The 23110-nt window shown below is 33.7% G+C and overlaps 1 protein-coding gene across 1 annotated transcript; it reads right to left on the reverse strand.

Annotated features, from left to right (window-relative positions):
- Positions 1-11230: 11230 nt before the first annotated feature.
- Positions 11231-14934, reverse strand: LOC149411126 (uncharacterized). The gene is made up of 2 exons (XM_089647115.1): positions 13970-14934; positions 11231-11607 (listed from the first exon to the last, which is right to left on the reverse strand). The coding sequence occupies exons 1-2, from the start codon at positions 14907-14909 to the stop codon at positions 11588-11590; spliced, it is 960 nt and encodes a 319-aa protein (XP_089503241.1). The 5' UTR covers positions 14910-14934; the 3' UTR covers positions 11231-11587.
- Positions 14935-23110: the final 8176 nt, after the last annotated feature.

The raw sequence follows: 23110 nt of genomic DNA on the forward strand, positions 1-23110 counted from the left end.
CGTTCAAAGAAAAATATATTACTAATCGGCAGATATTATGGCTCAATCAATTCTGATTTTGAAAATTACACTTAAGGCCATGCACTACGTCGTGTAATATTTTAAATCGAGCAGTTATCAATAACACCCCAATGTAGATGGAGATAAGGTTTAAACTCCTGCTTAACACCATCCGCTTGTTGTGATTTATTTAAGAAAAAAACATGGCCAAAAAGTGCCTTTTATTTTATTTTGTGGATTTTAAGGCATTAATATTTAATTTTTTTCCGATCATTTTATAAATAACTTAATTTTCCACATTACTCAATAAAATCATAATCGAAAATGGGTTCGCAAGTAGGAGATTTTAAACTTTAAAGTAGTTTTCATAGGCCTATACATTATTTTTTCTGGGCTTATAAAAAGACTTATCTAAAAAATACTCGATTATTTCAAAGTTCAAGATGTATTCTCCTCGTAGTATTTAATTAAAGCATCTGAAACATTTCTAGACGACCAAATTTTCAAACTAAAAACATATGATTTTGTATTACTACGTATTGCATCGCCTTAAACTTAAAGTAAAGAGTTCATTCAACTTACAAATAGACCCACAACCAAAATTAGAATTTTAATGATTACAATATGGGAATAATAAAATACTGTGCCTGATAATTCCATGGAGACACAGTAATACCGTTGACTAATAATGCCAGGAATAATGATATTACTGGGTGGACCACCAACTGTCAGATCGCGAGAGATTACTGTCATTGTATATTGGATATTGATCTGACAAGAAAATGGTCCAATCATTCCGGCAACTCAATTTGATACAATAATTACGTGGTACGAACGCTTTTTCCGGGGTGGAGTTTGGTATCTTAGAGAGGTACATACATTAGGGTGTATCGAAAAAAATCATAATTTGATGTTCATATAAAGTTGTTTCTAAAACATTTTCTTTAAAAAAAAAATATTTTGTAATGAAGGGAGAAGCGTTTATTTCGTTTAAAAAACTAAACATTGTTGTTCAAAGTAAAAGAACAAATGAAATTTTAAGAGTGATTTGACATTATTTCACAGCGGAATTTGTGTCTTAATGTGTAAAAGAGACAACTGAGTATGAATGAGAGAGAAAGATACTGGAATATATAATAAAAGCGTATGATTGTTTTGCTAGAAAGTACTTTTGTTTACATTAACCCCACACAAGAGACCCTGAGGAAAATAATTTCCCCTTAGGACCTATGTCATCTTTTTGGATGCTGTGTGGAGGATATTTTTTTAAGGAAAGGAATAACAAGAATTTCTTGGAAAGTAAAATGTATTGGAGTTGGGTAGGAATCTGGGGTGTACAGGAGTGACGAACTGACGAATATATCACTTCGACTGCGGCGCAAGGCGATGAATCGAGAGACCATTTGGAGAGGTCAAAGGGTCTTCCCAAACCAGCCTCTCCCGATTCTGCACAACCAGGCGCAACCTGAAGACAACTCACCAGATGAACTTGGGCACCCCTGCTATATCACCAAAAGTAGTGAACCACTTGGGGTAACCCATGGCAGAGGTTATCAATAAATGGTTTCCGGGGTGGCGGTACCCATACCCGTCTCACTAAATTGAAATCTGAGTACGAAGATAACCAGTTTACAATCTACGTCCTATGATCTATTGCTTATTCCAAAACCCATTTGGCGCTATATTATATTAGAAAGCTGCTGTTTTGAACTTCCCTTGAAATCTGTGAAATGAAATTAAACTCGCCCTAATGGCGCTCCATTGTATTATAATGTTCGATTTTGTAATAATTTCATTGTATGGACCGTTTTGGAAACTTGGTTGAAGGTCTAATATAATTTTATCGTGTTAATATTCGCATTCAAATGAATTCATCTCATTCAGAACACATTTCAGAATCACAGCTCAATGCTATCCTCAAAAGAATTATCATTATGCGTTCATTGAATTTTATTTGAATGCCTATTCGTGAGAAGCACGCATTATTTAGAAATATTGTTATATAATGTATTTCACACTCGGTTTTTAACAAAGTTCAGTAGCCACGTATCAATTTAAGAAAATGTCAAGGCGATGCACTACGTCGTGTAATATTTTAAATTGAGTCGCTATCAATAACAACGCTTACGTAGATGGCGATAAGGTTTAAATTCCCGCTTAACACCATTCGCCTGTTTTGATTTATGCAAGAAAAAAACATGGCCAAAAAATGCCTTTTATTTTATTTTGTGGATGTTCAGGCATAAATATTTAATTTTATAAATAACTTAATTTGCCGCATTATAAAATAAAATCATAACCGAAAATGGCTTCGTAAGTAGGAGATTTTGAACTTTAAAGCAGTTTTCATAGGCCTATACATTATTTTTTTCTGGGCTTATAAAGAGACTTTTCTAAAAAACTCTCGATTATTTCAAAGTTCAAGATGTATTCTACTCGCAGTATTTAATTAAAGCATCTGAAACAATTCTAGGCGACCAAATTTTCAAACCAAAAACACATGATTTTGCATTACTACGTATTGCATCGCCTTAAACACATTTTTTTGAGTTAAACTGGCAGACATTGCTTTTTTCTAGTTATAGTTAAGAACGTCACAGCTCTACGTAACTCACCCGAGCCGTTCCCAGCTATGATATGATAGCAAGTAAATTATTAAAAGCATTTATGAGAAGGCCCGAATTCATTGTTGATTCAAGTGTCAATTGATTCAAGTGTCAATTGATTTCAAACACTTTATATTGCTCTTTTGACTGCTTTATTATTTATGTGCTCTTTAGGAACAACACGAGTTCGAATATCTTTGTGATTTCAAAATAAAAATAAATTAAGTAATTAAACCCTCTATTTTTACTTCCTTTTTATGACCCGTTAACATAGATATTGTTAAAAAAACCTTTGTAGATATTTTAAAATATAAGTTAATTAAAGGACGTTACCTTAGTACGTTCTGAAATATTCTCTATTCGGAAATAAAAATGTTCTTAGATTAGATTTTTTACTGGCTTACACGACGTTCAGAAAATCTTATTAATAGAAGACTTAGAGGGTACATATGGTTTTTGTGATATTTCACCGTCCATGCCAGGGAAGACCCTGTATTATGGCGGGTGAATTTTACAGTTTGTACAGAATCTATACATTGCTAAAATATGAAAAGAAAAATGATGTAAAGCTAGTTTGGGTTTCAAGAATAGAATGGAGAAGTTAGAGAATTATTAGAGATGAAAAATTTGAGAAATTATTAGTAAATAGATCACACTAATTAATCAATTATGTACATACTATACCGCTTAGTTAGGGGATAAGGATATATATTATGTTTTGTTTGAAAGGTGATTAAATTGATAGAGTGTAGAATGAATAGGTATTGTAGTTGTAATGTATTCCGTGTGTAAGGATCCATTTCGTAATTTGTTTTTTTAAAGGAATGGGGTTGACTCACGGTTTTTAGGTTTTCAGGGATAAGGTTAATTATTTTAACTAGGAAGAAAAATTGTCTTTGAGCTTACGTGGTATGTAGTGAAGGTACTTTGTAGTGACCGTTGGTTATTGTTCTGGTGGTGTAGTTGTGTTGTAAAGAGTTTTGTTTTTATATTTGAACAGGAAATGTACTAGCGAAATTTTTAGGTGGAGTTGTCGTATGTTTAAGACCTTATACTCTATGACAGTGGTTCTTAACCTGGGTTCGATCGAACCCCAGGGGTTCGGTGAGTCAGTCTCGGGGGTTCGGTGGAGGTCAACACCCCCGACTTATATGATTACGGCAGCCGATGTGAAGAAACTTGTGGATGACTTCTTCAAAGACAACAATCTTTCGTGGGATATGGTTTCTGCAGTTTGTTCGGACGGAGCTCCAGCCGTGTTGGGAAGAAAGTCTGGTTTTGGTGCGTTAGTGAAAGCCGATGCACCACACATCATTGTTACGCATTGTATTCTACACAGGCATGCGTTGACAAAAACCTTGCCTCCCAAACTGGCAGAAGTATTGAAAATTGTAGTGGAATGCGTGAACTATGTGCGAAATAGTGCTCTGTGGCACCGTATCTTCAAAGAGCTTTGTAATGAAATGGGAATCAGAATTCGAGGTACTTCTGTACCATTCTAACGTTCGGTGGTTGTCCCGGGGATAGGTGCTGAATCGTGTTTTTGCCTTGCGTGTAGAATTAGCCCAGTTTTTGCAAGAGCACCAACATTGTCATGCAGATTGCTTCAAAAATTCTGAGTTCATTTTCATTTTAGCGTACATGGCTGATATCTTCGCAGCTCTCAATCATCTCAATAAACAGATGCAAGGCGGTGGAGTCAACATCATCGAAGCGGAAGAATGCCTGAAGGCTTTTCAAAAAAGTTACCTTTATGGAAACGACGAACAGAGAACGTTTCAAACTTTCCCCTGTTAGACGACTGTGTAAATAAGAACGAAGATGTACCTGAAATACCCACGGAACTGAAGCAATCAATTGCCACGCACTTAGATGAGCTTGCAAACTCTCTCGATGGATACTTCCCTACAAGAGAGTCATATCCAGCATGGGTGAGACAGCCGTTCACGTTTAGTGTTGAGACAGCAGTCAACATCAATGATGAATACCTTGATGAAATCATTGAAATTCAGCAGAGCCAGGTTCAACAGCAACTCTTCAGAACAACATCGCTCTCAACGTTTTGGTGTCAACAAATAGAAACATACCCTGTTATTGCTAAGAAAGCTCTGGAGATTTTTATACCGTTTGTTACGACATATCTTTGCGAGCAATCCTTTTCGAAAATGCTGGATATAAAAACGAAGAAGAGGAATAGACTTTGTTGTGAAAATGACATGAGAGTGGCACTTGCCAAGGTAAAGCCGCGAATTTCTGAATTGGTTTCTGAAAGCCAACAGCAGAAGTCACACTGATTTGAAGTAAATATTAATTAATATTAACACATTGACAGCCTAAAACCAACAAATTCTTCAGGAATTGATAATTTATCAGGTAATACACTAAAAAAAATAAAACAATATATTTTAACTCCTTTGCAACATATTTATAATATATCCCTAAAAGAAGGGTATTTCCCAGAACAATTTAAAATCTCCACTATAATACCAGTTCACAAATCGGGTGACACGCACATATTAGACAATTACAGACCTATCTCCTTAGTTTCAAACCTTTCAAAAATATTTGAAAAATGTATCAAAAATAGAGTTATGAAATACCTAGAAAAAAAAAAACAATATTCTGTCCGAAAATCAATATGGCTTCAGAAGTAAATTAAGCACTGAAGATGCAATATTCGATCTGACAAAAAATTTATACACATCTGTTGATCAAAATAAAAAAAGTCTAGCTATATTTTTAGACTTAAGAAAAGCGTTTGATACTGTAAATCACAATCTACTCATAAAGAAGATTAATCAAATAGGTTTAAAAAAAGATGCACTAAAAATTCTCACTCACTATCTCAAAGACAGATTACAAAAAACAAAAATAGGGAACTTTTATAGCACAGAAACAGTGATAAAAAATGGAGTACCACAGGGGACTGTGCTTGGCCCAATTCTGTTTCTAATATATATTAATGATTTATGTAATGTTGTAATCCCTGGTAAAATTGTATCTTACGCTGATGATACAGCAATAATAGTAAATGGAAAATCCTGGCCTGAAACTTTTTTAAATGCAACAAAATGTATTTCATATGTCTTATCATGGCTAACTTGTAATAGACTTTTCTTAAACTATAGTAAAACATTTTACCTAACTTTTTATAAAAACAGTAAAAACAAACCTCCCAATAACCTTAAAATTAGACTACATAATGCTAACTGTAATAAAGTAACATGCACCTCTTGCTTTGAAATTGGAAAAATTGAAAAGATCAAATATTTGGGTATATATATTGACACAAATTTAAACTGGCAACCACAAATTAATAACACCGTTTCTAAATTAAGATATCTGACGTACATATTTTATAGACTTAAGGAAGTACTCAATGTTGACAAATTAAAAATGATTTATTTTTCTCTAGTGCAATCCTCAATTATGTACGGTATATTAGGATGGGGTGGCGCACTAGATACATTTATAAAACCACTACAAATAGTACAAAATCATATTATCAAGGTTATATATAATAAAAAGAGGACATTTTCGACTGATCAATTGTACAAGGAATCTCAACTATTCAATCTCCGTAAACTATTTTTACTTCAAAGCCTGAAATACGTCATGAAAAACCAAAATAAATTTCAAAAATATGAACCCAAAATCAACTTTAGAAGAAATCATGTATTTTATACCCCACAAACCAATACCAAACTAATGCAAACTCACAGTAGCTTTATTGGACCTCGCACTTTTAATCTACTACCAAAAAAAATTCAAGTAACAACTAAACTAGCGCAATACCAAAAAGAATTAAAGTTGTGGCTGTACAATGCAAATGTTGAAGCATATTTCATTTAATTTTTACTTTTTTCTATTTTGTTTCTGTATAGTTATTATAATTTTATTTTGTGTTCTTTTAATTCATATATATTATCTTACAATCTTTATTTTTACTTTGAATTATTTTTAATATGCTCCTCTTGCACAATCTTTTAGAATAACTTTAATTATAATCCTACCGTTTTTCTTTATTATGCTTACTGTTTTTTATTTTATTTTTACTGTTATGTATTTTTAGGTACAAAAATCTAATGTATTAAATTATATTACCCACGCACAGGCTGCGCCTTAGTGGGTTCCCTTTCATATTATTAAAAAACTTGTATTGTGAAATATGTAAATTGGGAAAAAATAAAGGAAATAAAAAAATAAATAAAAAAAATATGGTAAGTTTTTAGATTTTCACGGCCAAAAGCATTTTTGTTGTTTGTTTTTGGGGCGTTATGCCGTGTTGCGCTAACTCCTTTTTTAGCCGACGTTTCGGACAGCGTTGCAGTGTCCATCATCAGGGCAGATCCGGTAGATCCGAAGATGTGTCCCACACAAGATGTGTGGGACACATCTTCGGATCTACCGGATCTGCCCTGATGATGGACACTGCAACGCTGTCCGAAACGTCGGCTAAAGAAGGAGTTAGCGCAACACGGCATAACACCCCAAAAAAAAACAACAAAAAATTAATTAATATGTTTCATGTTTTGATTAAACCATTAAAATTTAATGTTTTGATTTTTATTTTTTTTTTCATTTTGTACACCTATATATAAATATACCATGTTTTGAATTTGTAAAAATCTAATTATATTTTTCAAATTAGGAGGGGTTCGGTGAATGGGCATATGTAACTGGTGGGGTTCGGTACCTCCAAAAAGGTTAAGAACCACTGCTCTATGAGGAGTCGAGTGGAGAAGGATTATGAATCTACATCACATACAGACCCCAAAAAACTTTGATCTGAGCGTTTCATATTATATATAAATATATAATTTATTTTTATTGTTATATTTAAAAAAAACTTTCTAAACCGGGCTACACTTCGACGAATTTTCAAAAACATTGAACAGCTGATATTAGCGAACATTATTTTTCATAATTGACCTCAATAATGTCATTTTCAGACTAAATTTAATCGAAAATGAAAGTTCAAATCAAATAATTTATACCACACAATCGACTCCAAGTGTGATTTAGGTTCACCAGTGTCCCGCTTTTACTACGAGTTTCTGGACACCGTATATAGTATAATCACAATTAGAAGTTTCGCGATATTCTGTTAATAAAATACGGTGTTTAATTATGTTCAAAATTCTCTACAAAATTAATTACTACTAATTAGTTCAATTATCTCGCTTAGTCTAATGGTTTTCTCTGCAAATTCACCCGGGATAAATATCCCCGGGATAAATCGTCAGGAATATGTCGCCCCTGGATAAGTGCATCAACTGGTCTGATCACAGGTGATAAGCCCGTGGTACATAGTAATTAAGTTCGCTTAATCAAATGGTTTTCCCTGCAAATTCACCTACGTTAAATTTCCCGGGAAAATTTTACCCGGGATAAGTCGTCGGAGATATGTAGTCCCTGGATAAGTGCATCAACTGGTCTGAACACCAGTGATAAGCCCGTAGTACATAGTACTAAAATTATTGTATAGCCCGGCGAATGGTGGTTTTCCGTGTAGTGCTGTTAACAAGATTAAATAGCCCATTATAATTCTTGAAATCTTGAAAATATCAGTTTGTAACGAGAAAACAAGAAATTTATAGCATCTTGAAGAAATTTGATGTGCTGAAAACTATGGGGAGTCCAAGGGACGCTCAGTTGAATTATGTTTTATATTTTTTATATCTCCGCTCAAAAACCTTATGCTGTCATCTTGCGGGATGTTGTGTAGTGTTTTTAGGAAGCGTGTAGAATAAAAAGCGGGTTTTGAAGATTGCAAGGAAACACAAGACCCGTCATAAAAACAAGTCATTCTTATAAAATGTGTACGTGTACTTATAGTATTAAAATCCTTTAAAAAACTTAAAACACGTTGTTTCTAATAATTTACGTTAATTTCTTCACCAACAGTTTCACTTAGCAAATTTCATCAGGGTAAAAATTTTAAATAAAAAATGTTTAAATATAAACTCTAATAAAGCTTGAGTCAAGCGAAATAATCGTAAAAAGTGTTGGTGGACAAATTTAAATAAATAGTGGTAAAGAACAATTGTTCGTTTAGTTTGATTATATTATACAATTTTAATTATTATTATAATTTTATTATTTCACACCAAAAAGTCAAATCTATCTACGAAGAGACAAATTATTCTTCAGATGAATTTGAGTCTTATAGGCTAATAACGTGGCTCACGATGGGCGATGACAATTCTGATTTAAAAGGAAGCTACAAGCCAAAAATGTGTATATTCTTGGTTTACCTTATATTTTAGGTAATAAGCATTAAAATCGCTTGACAAACGGGGTCTAGAAACGTTCGATTTCAAGCACAAAACTGTTTTTTATTTATTTTGTAAATAATTTTATAAGATAGCAAAAAAGTTAATCAAGAAAAAATGTCACAGATAATCTTAGTTATAATACTGTATTTTTTTAAAGTTGTTTACATTTATATTTTTTATTGAGTAATTTATTATTTATTTGTATTTTACTCAAGCGAAACGATAGGAAAACCTTAAATTTATCTAAAGCATATCTTTTGATATTCATAATGTACCCTAAAATAGTGATTTAGCACTAAGCTTCGCGTTAAACAAAATGTTATTCAAACCTAGCCAATTATTTTTGCAACCCAGTGAAAAAATGTACTAGATTTGGGAATCAAAAACCATAAAGAAACAAAGTTTTAAAGCACGAATAAACAATTTCTGCGCATTGAATAACCCGAATTGGCTATATAGTATAGACTGAACTCAAAGTAGAATAAAATTACGAATTTAATGATTCTTAAGTTATATTTCACTTAAAATTACTTTATTTCGAAAGGGTTGCTGAAGTTTTTGCATGGGTGCGACTTCTTCTTATAGCACAGCTTATTCGCCATTATTTCCTCTCATCAAACTTTTAATCGAAAATTAATTATATTACGCCATATTATACGATCAAAATAACCTATGTGTAGCTAAATTGTACATTGTGAAACTCATTATTAAAAAAGTATTATTATCCCTAAAATAATATTAACTCGTAAGATCTCTGACATTTTGCGACATAGCTTTGAGAATGAGCTATGTATGAGAACCGTCAGAATGCAGATTGCGCGGTAATTTTTTTGACATTACATTCATTTTTATAGAAATTCGGTAATTACAAATAAAAGTTTGCAATTAAAAATATTAAAATTTTTAACGCGACCAAAGATAACGTGTTTAAAATCGCTGATGGTTTTAATCGCGTAAACTGTAACTACTACCCGACAAGAAATTAAAAATACATATTTAGTTAGACAAAGGTATTATATAATATAAAGTCACTTCACTTTTTTACATTTCATATAAAAATATGTATTAAAAATTATTTCATCTTTTATAAAAATATTTATTAAAAAAAAATTGAAAACCTTGAAAAATATTTTTCAAATGCTTAATGTTATGCAATTATTTTTAACTTTTCGGGAGCGTTTATGATGAGATTTTTAACGCAAACTAAAAACGCTGTACCCTCTCTTTCTACCACTTTTAAATCATATTTCTCACCGTGATACAATATGAGAAAGCATAACTTTTATAAGACCGTATCAGGCTGGGAGATATATCCCACAAAAAAAATTAGGGTTTTTTATGAAAATATGATTTGCATAATTATTATTTTAAAGGCGATGCCATACGTAGTAATGCAAATTCATGTGTTTTTGGTTTGAAAATTTAGTCGCCTAGAAATTTTTCAGGTGCTTCAATTAAATACTGCGAGTAGAATACATCTTGGCCTTTAAAATAATCGAGTATTTTATAGATAAGTCTTTTTATAAGCCTAGAAAAAAATAATGTATAAGGCCTGTTAAAAATTGGGGATGATCCTTTTTGAATAAAAACTGGTTTTCTTGACACCACTTTACATTTATTTCAAACTATTGAAACAGGTATAATAATTATAAAGAACTGTGCGAATAACACTGCTACGATCGCTCTGACTTATGAGCTTGTTTATTATCGAGTTATTGTTGAGAAAAGAACGAAAAAATACATAATGCGAGCCTTTTTAAAGACTTCAAAACCCACTACATGTAAATAAAACACTTGTCATTGTGATGTCTAGCAGTAAAAATGAAACCTGCTATACCGACCAAATTGACACTATTTTCTAAGCAAGGACTCACACCATTTTGGTTAAACGTAGTAACTTCAAATTTCTAGACTACAGATGTCGGTAGCCTGCAAAATTGAACATATTGCCAGGGGGCGGGATTCAAAAATTGCACTAAATTTTTGAATGATAATCTATTTAAAAATAAACTATAAAACAAACAGAATAAACTAAAAATCCTTAATCTAAATATACCACAAAAATACTAACAAAATAATTCAAAATAGCAGAAATTAACGAAATAAAACTCCCTTTTTTATGCCCTACTGGTAAACTTATAAATTTAACTGTATAAATGCTGTTGAATTACTCTATTAATTAACTAAAAATAACTAGAAAATTATTAATCCTATTAAATAACCAAAAAAAATTCAAAAATGACTAAATTACACACGTCTGCATACTAATTTTTACATATTTAAATAGTTCAATAACACAAATAATATAGTTCACACTGAACACAACACAATTATTGCTCCCTTTTTTTTTTTCTTTCTTCTCAGGTCTTCTGCTTGATCCATCCAAGGTGGAGTCGAGAAGATAAGCATCATAGTGTAATGTACATAATCAATCCTTGGTAAGGTCCGGGACGTCAATTACAGGTTTAGTGTCTGAATCCAGGGGCATCAGACATATCTTTGTGATGGGCCTCACAAAGACTCCTTGAGGTGTTTTTAGGGTAACAACTCGTACTACTCCATCCGCTCCAGGGTGTGTATGCAGAATTCGGGCCATTTTCCATAAAGGTGGAGGTAAATGATCTTCCTTTAAAATCACCAGATCGTCTTTTTGCAGTGCCCGTTGAGTGCTGGTCTGCCATTTAGTTCTCTTTTGTAGTTCCATCAGGTAATCTTGCTTCCATCTAGACCAAAAAGATTGAATTAGCGAACTGATCCTCTGATATTGAGTTAGTCTGTTGTCCGGTATCGCCCGGACGTCTCTCTCAGGAATGATACAGGATTCAGTGCCTATAAGGAAATGGTTTGGGGTAAGAGGTTGGTAATCATGGATGTCGTCGGATAAGGAAGTTAATGGACGGGAGTTCAAACAGGCCTCAATCTGACAAATTAAGGTATATAAGAGTTCAAATGTTAATGAAGAATTGTTAGTGATTCTATATAAATGGAATTTTGCTGATTTTACTGCTGCTTCCCACAAACCTCCCTGATTAGGGGCTCGAGGGGTTATGAACTTCCACTCAATACCTCTGTTCACTAAATAATTTTGAATATTGTCGTTGTTTTCCCTCAAGCTGGTGTACAGCTCTTTGAGTCTGCTGCTAGCTCCTTTAAAATTACTAGCATTGTCGGAAAAGATCTTTTCAGGTTGTCCCCTACGGGATATAAACCTTTTTAAACTGTTCAAAAAAGCATTGCTAGATAAATCCGAAACTAATTCCAAGTGAACGGCCTTGGTTGAGAAGCAAATAAAGATACATAAATACGATTTTGCGAGGGAAGCCTTCCTCAGCGTCCCACTTTTAATTAGAATTGGTCCGGCGTAATCTATTCCGGTGATAGCGAAAGGACGACTCGGCGTAATTCTTTCGGGTGGCAAATTTCCCATGATTTGATGACCGGTTCGGGGATGACATCTAAAACATACAACACATTTATGTAATATCTTTTTAATAGTATTTTTACCAAAGATGGGCCAAAATTTTAATCGTATTTCAGCTAACAAAGCTTGAGGTCCTGCGTGTAGGTTTACATAATGGTAGTGACGTATTATCAATTCAGTTAGCTTATGTTTAGCCGGCAAGATAACTGGGTGTTTTTGTTGGTAAGATAAATGTGTAGCCAAATTCAACCTACCGCCTACATATATTAGACCATCATGTAAGAAGGGATTAAGAGATTTTAAATTACTTTTCTTGTTGACGATGCCATGGTTTTTTAATTCTTTCAATTCCTTTTGAAAGGCGTGTATTTGAGCTGATCTCAATAGACATTTCAAGCTTGATTCCAATTCCGCCACACTTAAATTGTCTGAAATTTTACCCTTAACACTTCTGCAGTTATTGACAAATCGCAATACATACGCAGTAACTCTTTTCAATTTAATAAATGATGAGAATTTTTCAAATATCTCCCATTCTTGAATATCTGTGGATAATAGAATATTTTTGCCTTTGAGTTCAGGAGGGTTTGAACACGAAATATTTGATATAGGCCAAGCGTTGACTCCCTCGGTCAACCAACTTGGTCCATTCCACCATATTGCAGAATTTATCAATTTATCTGTAGTGGTTCCTCTTGAAAGTATATCTGCTGCATTGTCGGCTGATGATACATGTCTCCATAGATCTGGATCACTAAGTTCTTGTATTTCAGCTACTCGGTTTGCAACGAAAGTAGCCCATCTCGTAGGTTGACCTTTCAGCCAGCACAACGTTATCATGGAGTCACACCAATAATGTGTGTCGATCTCCACTATATTTAGCGCTTGTTTTATATTTTTTATTAATTTCGCCAGTAGCACAGCACTACAAAGCTCTAACTTGGGCAGGGAAATACACTTCAATGGCGCCACTCTTGATTTGGACGTTATTAAATGTGAATGCCGCTTACCGACATGGTCCACTGACACCATGTAAACGCAGGCTCCGTAAGCTTTCTCAGATGAGTCGCAAAAACCGTGTAGTTGTAGATATGTAGATTGCCTGCAAATAATTTTTCTTGGTATTTTCAACACATTTAGTTGAATTAATTCTTGAAGGTAGGACCTCCAGGGTGCTAATATTTCATTAGGCAATGGATCATCCCACGCTGCTTTAGACTGCCATAACTTCTGCATTATCAATTTGGCTACAACTATAATCGGTCCTAGAAGACCTAATGGATCGAAGGTTGATGCGATGCAAGATAATATCTGTCTTTTACTCTCGGTTCGACTTGATGGTTTCATTATTACATAAGAAAAGTAATCAGATTCATTATTCCATATTAATCCTAATATTTTCTCAGTCTTTGGATTGTCAGTAATAATTTTTTCAGAATTGCCTGATTCGGCAATCTTAGCTTGGCCCGACTCGGCTGACAACTCCAAGACATTGGACCTCCATTTCCTCAAAGTCATCCCCGCAGACAAAAAGATGTTGATTAATTGCTCTTTTAACTCTCTACAGGATTCCATGTCATCTCCTCCGGTTAACAAGTCATCCATATAGAAGTCATTTTCTATGACCTGACTAGCTCTAGGAAAATTTATATTGTTATCCATACCAATTTGCCGTAGACTTCTAGTGGCTAAGAAAGAGGAAGGCCCCAGACCATATGTGACTGTCTTCAGACGGTAATGCTTGAGCACCTCCTGCGGCGACTCGCGCCACACTATCTTCTGCAGGTCACGGTCCGCTTCACACACGTTAATCTGGCGGTACATCTTCTCGATGTCAGCCGTCAGTACTACTTGATGTTTCCTGAAATGCAATAGTTGGGTGTATAAGTCCTTTTGTATAACAGGTCCTGTCATCAAGGCGTCATTGAGAGAAATTCCATTTGAAGTTTTGGCGGAGCCGTCAAAAACGACCCTCACTTTAGTAGTAGTGCTTGATTCTTTTGTTACAGCGTGATGAGGTAAAAAATAGGATTCACGATCCCCCTTTGACTGGTCACACACCTCCATATGACCTAATTCCTCATATTCACGCATGAATTGTATATATTGTGTCTTCAATTCGGGATTTGACACAAGTTTTCCTTCTAAATTTTTAAATCTTTTTTCAGCAGTGAGCAATGAACTTCCCAGCTGATCAATGCATGCTCGACGCGGTAAACTTACTACGTATCTACCGTCGTCTTGTCTAGTATGAGTACTAGCAAAACTGGCTTCACAAGCCTTTTCTTCATGATTTAGAATCTTAGTGGGATTAATCTCCTCCAATTTCCAAAATTTTTCTATTTGGTGACTTATTTTATTTATAGATAAATTACAACAATCTGATACAGGCCTTTGCTTTGGGTACATGTGGATTGGTCCTGATATGATCCATCCCAGTTGCGTACGTTGAAGTGTTGGTCCCGATTCGAGTTTCAATCTATCGTTGGTTAGGATTTCCCAAAAGCTCTCCGCGCCCAACAGGATGTCGATGGGTGCAGCTATATTGAAGTTCGGGTCAGCTAGCTCCAATCCTCGTGGTAACTTGAAGTCTTTTTTCGCCATTGTCACTTGTGGTAAATTTGTTGTAATCTCCTGTAAAATCAGACATGATATTTCACTTTTATAATCAGTATGAAGCGAATTCATCTCCACTGAAATTCTCTTTTTTATGTGAGTGATGTTATTATGGATCCCAGAAACGGGTTTGTTTATCAATTCACATGGTAAATTTAATTTATTAGCAAATTCTGCTCTCATAAAATTTGACTGGGCCCCTGAATCAATCAGAATGCGGGCTTTAAAAATTTTATTGTTACTACCCACAACTCCTATGTTGGCAGTTGACAATAATATTATTTTTTCTGCTTTATCCGATGCAGAAAAATTCGATACTGAAACCTCGTTATCAGCATCCATATTGGAGGCCTCCCGCAGAGGTACCTCATTGTGTAGTAAGGTGTTGTGATTATCTTTGCCACAACGCCTGCAAGAAAAGGTTGCCTTGCAACTCTGTGCCTGGTGACCCACCTTTAAACATTTAAAACAAGCTTGGATTGATTTCGTAGCATCAATCCTCTCATGTAATTTTAATTTCAGAAATTTTTTACAATAATAAATATGGTGACCTTTCTCGTTACAATAAATGCAGTTGTTAGCCTTTACCGCTAAAAATACTGATGAATCTTTTTTGCAATTATTGTTGCCTAGTTGTGTTTTATGTAAGCTAGAAAATTTTTTCTCAGAAGCGTTCATCAGTTCCAATACTTGGGCTCTAGCAGATAAACATTTTAAGAATTCCTTTAACGTCGGTAATTCGTCTTGTAATATATATTGTTCCCAATTTTTTCGGGTAGCTGTGTCTAATTTATTTGATATTATATAAATAACCAATGGATCCCATTGATCTACCTTGACCCCGATATTTTGTAATGCCTTTAAACTAACGTTTGTTTCATCAATTAGATACCTCAATGCTACAGGCTCTTCTTGTTTCATGTCTTTTAATGAAAATAGAGCTTGGATGTGTTTATGAACGGTAGTTCTTAAATTTGCATAACGTTCATTTAATAATTCCCAAGCGGAAATGTAATTTAATTCAGAAATTTCTAGATTAGCAATTATCTTTAATGCGTTTCCCTTTAAAGTTGATTGCAAATAAAAGAATTTTTGTACGTTGCTTAAATTACTATTGCTATGGACTAAAGTCTTGAAGGTTTCGACGAAATTAACCCAATTTTTCTGATCGCCATGAAATTCCCGTAATTGGAGGTTGGGTAGTTTAATTTCCACCTTACTTTGATCTACGGATTCGATCGCGCCTTTGGCCGTTGCCAAAACTGAGAAATATTGGTTTTCGAAAGCTTCTCGTTGACTATAATTTTCAATTTCGTCTGAATCCGGTAACATTTCAATTTTCTGTTGAACTGCTTCGAATTCATCTAACAATGATTTCACCCGCTCATATCTTAATTTAATTTCATTTACCGACAATGCATTTAAGGAATCCGCGAATCGGGTTAGTTTTCCTTTGATTACGCCGCGTTTGTTTATTAATGACTTCATATTTTCCATTTTTAATTATATTTTGTTAATATCGGTTGACAATTATTTTATTTTAGCAAACACCCGTTTGAAAGAATACCACGACAATCTTGACAATACTATTTGAGAACACTATTCAATAATATTATATTCTTATTTTCAAGTGGGTAGTGATTTTATTTATAATATTGACTCTATTTAAGATTAATCTCGTTTAAATTACATGAGACCTGAATAAACATAAAATGGATGATAGGAAGGAAAGCACTGAATACTTATCTCAGATTTGCGATGTGGTCCACTTTCCTTAATGATTTCCAGTTTCAATCAATTTTGTATCCTTTTGGCTGCTGGTTCTTTGTTTTTTTTACATACAATCTCCTGATCGTAATCCGGTTGAAGGATCAAATGTTAAAAATTGGGGATGATCCTTTTTGAATAAAAACTGGTTTTCTTGACACCACTTTACATTTATTTCAAACTATTGAAACAGGTATAATAATTATAAAGAACTGTGCGAATAACACTGCTACGATCGCTCTGACTTATGAGCTTGTTTATTATCGAGTTATTGTTGAGAAAAGAACGAAAAAATACATAATGCGAGCCTTTTTAAAGACTTCAAAACCCACTACATGTAAATAAAACACTTGTCATTGTGATGTCTAGCAGTAAAAATGAAACCTGCTATACCGACCAAATTGACACTATTTTCTAAGCAAGGACTCACACCATTTTGGTTAAACGTAGTAACTTCAAATTTCTAGACTACAGATGTCGGTAGCCTGCAAAATTGAACAAGGCCTATGAAAACTGCTTTAAAGTTCAAAATCTACTACTTACGAATCCATTTTCGGTTATGATTTTATTGTATAATGTGTCAAATTAAGTTTTTTATTAAATGATCGGAAAAAAATTAAATATTTATCCACAAAATAAAATAAAGGCACTTTTTGGCCACGTTTTTTTCTTGCATAAATCAAAACAGGCGGATGGTGTTAAGCGGGAATTTAAACCTTATCTCCATCTACGTAAGGGTTGTTATTGATAGCGGCTCAATTTAAAATATTACACGACGTAGTGCATCGCCTTAATATAAAAAAAATAACAATAAACATTCAGAAAAGGTTATGCAGATTTTCTAACGTACATTCCAAAAACATTTTGATACATTATTAAAGACCTGAATACTTCGCGATTTTTTTTTAATTTCCGCACCCAGCTGCCATTAATCATCTTTTTTGGGTTTTTAACGAAATTATCTCGATATAGTTATTACTTTGGGCACTTTTTTCTGACATTATTATATTTAAAACATTACCATGGATAAAAAAAATTATCTCTGCAATGCACAGTCCGTTTCAGAATATTTTCCGCCGTGAGGTGCACTCAAATAACTATCAATACACATAAATTTCTAATTAATTCAAAAGATAAAGACGACAAACTAAGTCATTCAGGCATTTATAAATTAAATTGAAATAATTGTGCGGCATTTTATATCGGTAAGACAACACGTAATGTTAATATTAGGATTAAAGAGCATCTTCGTTGTCTCAATAATAACGGTTTCTCTGAATTTGCCAATCATCTGATTAGTAAAGATCATACTTTCTGTCATAATACAGGCCCTAATATTTTACATACAAACGGGCATGGTAACAGACTCAATAATCTAGAATCACTGGAAATAAAAAAAAGCTGTAAAAACCAAAAGTTCTATTCTTAATAATCAATTAGATATATCAAGTAGTCCAATATTAAGTTTGTTTCCAATAAACCCTTAAAAAATGTCCAAGTTCTCCTTATCACCATGTCAGTTGATGCTGTGTTTCTCCATTTATATTATTATAATCCATTAGTCTACATAATTATCTCTCGGTTTTTCCCATGTCTTTTGAACTCGTGTAAATGTATTGTATGATTTCTCTGTGTTTGTTATGTTTATATCATTTTGTCTCCCTCAAAATTTTTTTTTTATATATAAGCTCACACTTTGTACTTCTTGTTTAATAATAATTTGTACCCTGAAGATGCTTGAGTAAAGCAAAACCGGTCGGTTCTAAAAATTATTAAAAACTCGTGGTTTTAAAATAAAAAGGATTTTATTTTATTAAATATGTCAAACCACAAAGTGATTGCTTTCTACAATAATAAGAATAAAATTCTACACATTTTCATCTTCTTCGCCACAGCACGTAAAACCCACATTTGGCTTCATTTACATTTATAAATGCTCTGTTTCCGACTCTTGACGTGACCTGATGTAACCACTTAACTACGTCCAATTAATGTTTACCTGTAATGAGTGGAAATTAATTCATGCATTTGAACGTACGTATGGTATAGTGAAGAAATGAAAAATGTGGCACACCTCAACATTTTCATTAATGATGATATTAAATTAATTAAAGTGCACGATGGAACCACGCAGTGTGTAATTCTGTGACATTTGCGAACAAAGAGAGTTATTAAGTAAATACAATATTGTATATTTGTAAGTTATTTACTAAGGCAAGCTGCCTACACACGCAAAAATAACCTGCTGGTGTCTCCACAACATCAAGCACACACCCGCTTTACATCAAACCTGGAATGCGTGCTCCCTAAAACTAGAACCACATTCGCTCAACGACAATTCTGGTTCATCGCCCCTAAAATATAAAATGCCTTAAACACCGATACTAAGTTAATTCATTCTATATCCCACTTAGTTCAACTTTAACTATTTGAAAGGGGACGATCCTAACACTGTTAAAAAAAAATTAAGTCTATCATTTATTTTTTTATATCGCTAAATTAAAATGTGACAATGTGACCGTAAATAGGTACATTTCTAGATAAATACCAAGATTTACCGTTTTAAAAAAAATAATAATGATAAAATAACTTGGTATAATTTTACATGTATTTATCTTACTTTTAATATTTTTATTTAAAATATCTTTTTTACCAATAAGTATTATCTTTATTTTTTTTTATTTCGAATTTGATTTCTTAAATATGCATTTTAAATTTTTGTTTAAATGTAAAAATTTACTTTTCCCTTATGTTTTATTATTGTTATTGTTATTACATAATACTTGCATGAGCCTAGTATGGTAGTTGCGAAATTCTCCAAAATTGTAATTTTTTTTAATATTATAAAAAAAAACAATAAAATGAAAGTCTCCGTGGTTAAATGGGTATTATCGTTGGCTACAGATTAGGAAGTTCAAATTCTGGCGCACGCAAGCGAATTTTATTTGATTAATTTATGTTATATTCTAGTTTATTCATTTGAAATAATGTATAGTATATTTTAAAGTATCCTGCGTGAAAGACTTTATTTTCAAAAAAAGAAGTGAAAGACCAAAATTCAGAATAAAGACGTTGCTTGAAATATATTTAGCCATCTGTGGTGAGCATATCTGAATAGCCAGGTACTTCCTCATCTTCCTTTCCACATCTCTTTATATATCTTTTAAATCATGACAAATAAAATGTAAGTCAACTCATACTTACGTAAAAAGTCAAATACGTAGAAAATTGGTATTTTTGTGAACTCTTTGCTTTTTATATCCTCTTTTGTTTTCTATTTGTCATAAATGTGAAACCTCTATCATATACTCTAATTATCCAACAAAAAAAATCAATTTTTTAAAACATTTTTTATGCAAATTATGATAATATTCATATATTGATGTATAATTGTTTTAGAAAAATTCGCAGAAAAACTTTTAAAATCAATATTTTACTATATATGTGGTTGAGTGGCATAATCCTAGGCTCTGGCCCTAGAGGTAGTGGTTTCGAAACCAATTATAAATCAATGTTTTTATCAGCCAACGACATAATGTAGGTCACTAGACTCGCTTTGTCGTCAGGATTTTTGACCTTCGTACCATTGATCTAATATAAATTTAATGTACCTACATTATCGTACTCCTGAACAACTTACCTACAATAATGTTTGCATGTAAAAGCCTTCAAGACGTGAATAAATAAATAAATATTTAATATGAAAGAATTAAAATAATTAAAATTCTCCGACTTAATATTTATGTTCAAAATCGTAATTGGTAGTATAGGCAGCCCTAATTTACTTAACCTCAATGAATTTCATGTACTTGCGCGAGCTACTTGTTCCAAAATAATGTTTAAATGTATCAATACCAGGGGTGAGCATTGAAAATACTCACTTATACCTAAATTACATGAAGTTAGTAATAGATAAGCAGATGTGGTGGATCTATTTAACTGCAAGAAGGCTATAATATCATATATTTTCAATAAATATTAATTAAACCTAGAAAGTCTACTTAGAAGTTTTGCGTGTACCTGCATCTCTTACTTTAATATCATTATAGAGTTTCTGATCATTTTATACTTTCTGATGTCATTGTATTTGATTTATTGTTTATGGTATATTTATACCGTTGTTATTAAATCCCTATCCCTTTCCCACAACTTTCAGCCACCCAACACACCCAGATTAGAAATGCAGTAGTCTCACTGTCTCCAGACGATTGGAAGCAGTTAAAACTCTTGTCTTGTCACTTTTAAAAAATTACAAAAAGTAGAAAATTGTCTTAAAATATTAAAAATTAAATATGAACGGTTGCTGAAACGGTTGTGAAAACAGTGTACAATATAATTGTGAATGAGGAATACTTGGAGCAGGTGGATGAGTTTGTGTATTTAGAAAGTATGTTTACGAGAGATGGGAAGGCTGACAGAGATATTGAAAGAAGGGTAAATGCAGGTAATTCCGTTAATGGAGGACTGAACGCAGTTGGCGCTAACAAAAAATTGTCCAAAAAAGCGAAGTTAGCAGTCCACAACGGAGTGCTTGTACCTACCCTGATGTATGGAAGTGAGGCATGGAACTGGCAAAGAAAGGATGAAAGTAGATTAAATGCTGTTGAAATGAGATCCCTAAGGCGTATGTGTGGTAAAACCATGTTTGATCGTGTGAGGAATGTGGAGATCCGCAAAGAGTGGAAGGCTGATGTAAGCGTAATGAGTAAGATTAAGAAAGGGACGCTTAGATGGTTTGGGCATGTAGAGCGAATGAGCGAAGATAGGAGTGTAAGGAGGATATATAATGCAAATGCGAATGGTAGCAGAAGTCGGGGACGCCCGAGGAAGACATGGCATGATCAAGTGAATCAGATACTCGAGTCAGGCCATGTCAAGAGTCAGAATAATAGAAGAGTATGTGTGAGACGATGTATGAATGTGAATGAGGCAAGAAGTGTGTGCCAAGACCGAGTTGTTTGGCGGTCCGTCCTCTCTGCCTACCCCTGCGAGGAAACGGCGTGATGGTTAGTTAGTTAGTTAGTTAAAATTAATTGGGAATTACTTGGCTTGGGTTTGGAATTTGAATAGTCCAGCTGCTAGCTTTGCGTTCTTTCCACTGAGATACCCACCTATTTGAAAGGCCAAGCATGTCGGTTTAACTTTTCTATTTTCCGCGAGAGCAATATCAATCGCAGTTTTTTTGCTGAACTTTTCTTTGCCCCGTCTAGACTGCTCAGTATCCCTAGAACGAGAAGGTCATCACCGGTCAAGTCCGAAAACTGATCTAGAATTTTCAAGGGCAAGAACCAGTGGTATGAACATGTTCACTTATTTATGGCATTTAATATCTAGAATGCAGGTTAACCTGCGATTATTCGGGTTACAGTATTAAACTCCTTTAAGGACCTCCGTTTTTTCCTTCATGAGTTCGATCAAATTAAATTTTGATAAAGTGCTCATTAGTACAGATAATGTGTTAATTTTCAAACATAATAATTCACATACAATAATGTACATTCACCGGTGCACATGGTGTCAAAGCTGCTAGCTCCTCCGAGCAAGCTCCGTTGGAATACCAATAGAATAGACTCAGTATGCTTACATTGCGGCTGTGGAATTATAGATATCAATCAATTATTAACAACAGATTTTCAATCAGACCAACTTCCCTTATTTGCACAGAATCAATTAGCTTTATCAAGTATTTTGGGATTCCAGCCCTGAGATGGCTTCCAAAATTAGTGTGTTAGCCATAATTAGGGAGCCATGTTAAATGACTAGATTTGAATAACCAAGTTCTTTCAAGCCTTCGTCTGCCCGTCTCCTTCCGCTCCTTACTCCCTTCAACCTCACAATATACCCCACTTGGAGATGCCGTAATACTATTAGCTGCAGGCACTTGTGACTCCTGCGCGGTGTTCACAAAAAACAATGGATATTATAGAAACGCTACATTCTTTCAGTTTAACTTTATATGTTTTCAAGGTACGGATGAAAATGTCTACATCTTCTAAGGTTGTATACGTTTTGTAGATACGTCTAGTTAATTAATTTTGCATTTATGTTTAGATTTACAGTGTGGTTCACAAAATAAATCATTCAATCTGATGTGACGTTCAGGCCAACGAAATTCAAATCTCTCTAACAGACGATAAATCGACAGTTCAGAATCTGTATATATAATTCAGCTTGCGTATTTTTGTGCTCGCATAACTCGAAAAGCAATCAACCGATTTCTATGAAAATACCAAAGTTTATTTTTATTATTAACATGAGTGTTTAGAAAGGACGAAGAAGTCGAGGACCCCCGAATAATACTTAACGCAATGTCTCTGTGCCCGAATAATATAAGAGTCGAATTAAAGTGGATATAATGTAGGGTTTTCCAATAAGAGGTGTTATTTTGATATTTAATCGTAAAAGATCAATGGTTTCGTTGC

Source organism: Hesperophylax consimilis, chromosome 26 (genome assembly GCF_061612785.1).
Source record: "Hesperophylax consimilis isolate HC1 chromosome 26, BYU_Hcon_1.0, whole genome shotgun sequence".
NCBI lineage: Eukaryota > Metazoa > Arthropoda > Insecta > Trichoptera > Limnephilidae > Hesperophylax > Hesperophylax consimilis.

Coding starts and splice junctions, on each gene's coding strand:
- LOC149411126 (XM_089647115.1), bottom strand. CDS start 14,909: ATGGCGAAAAAAGACTTCAAGTTACCACGAGGATTGGAGCTAGCTGAC. Junction 11,608..13,969: donor TAGAAGTCTACGGCAAATTG/GTATGGATAACA, acceptor TTTTTGGTCTAG/ATGGAAGCAAGATTACCTGA.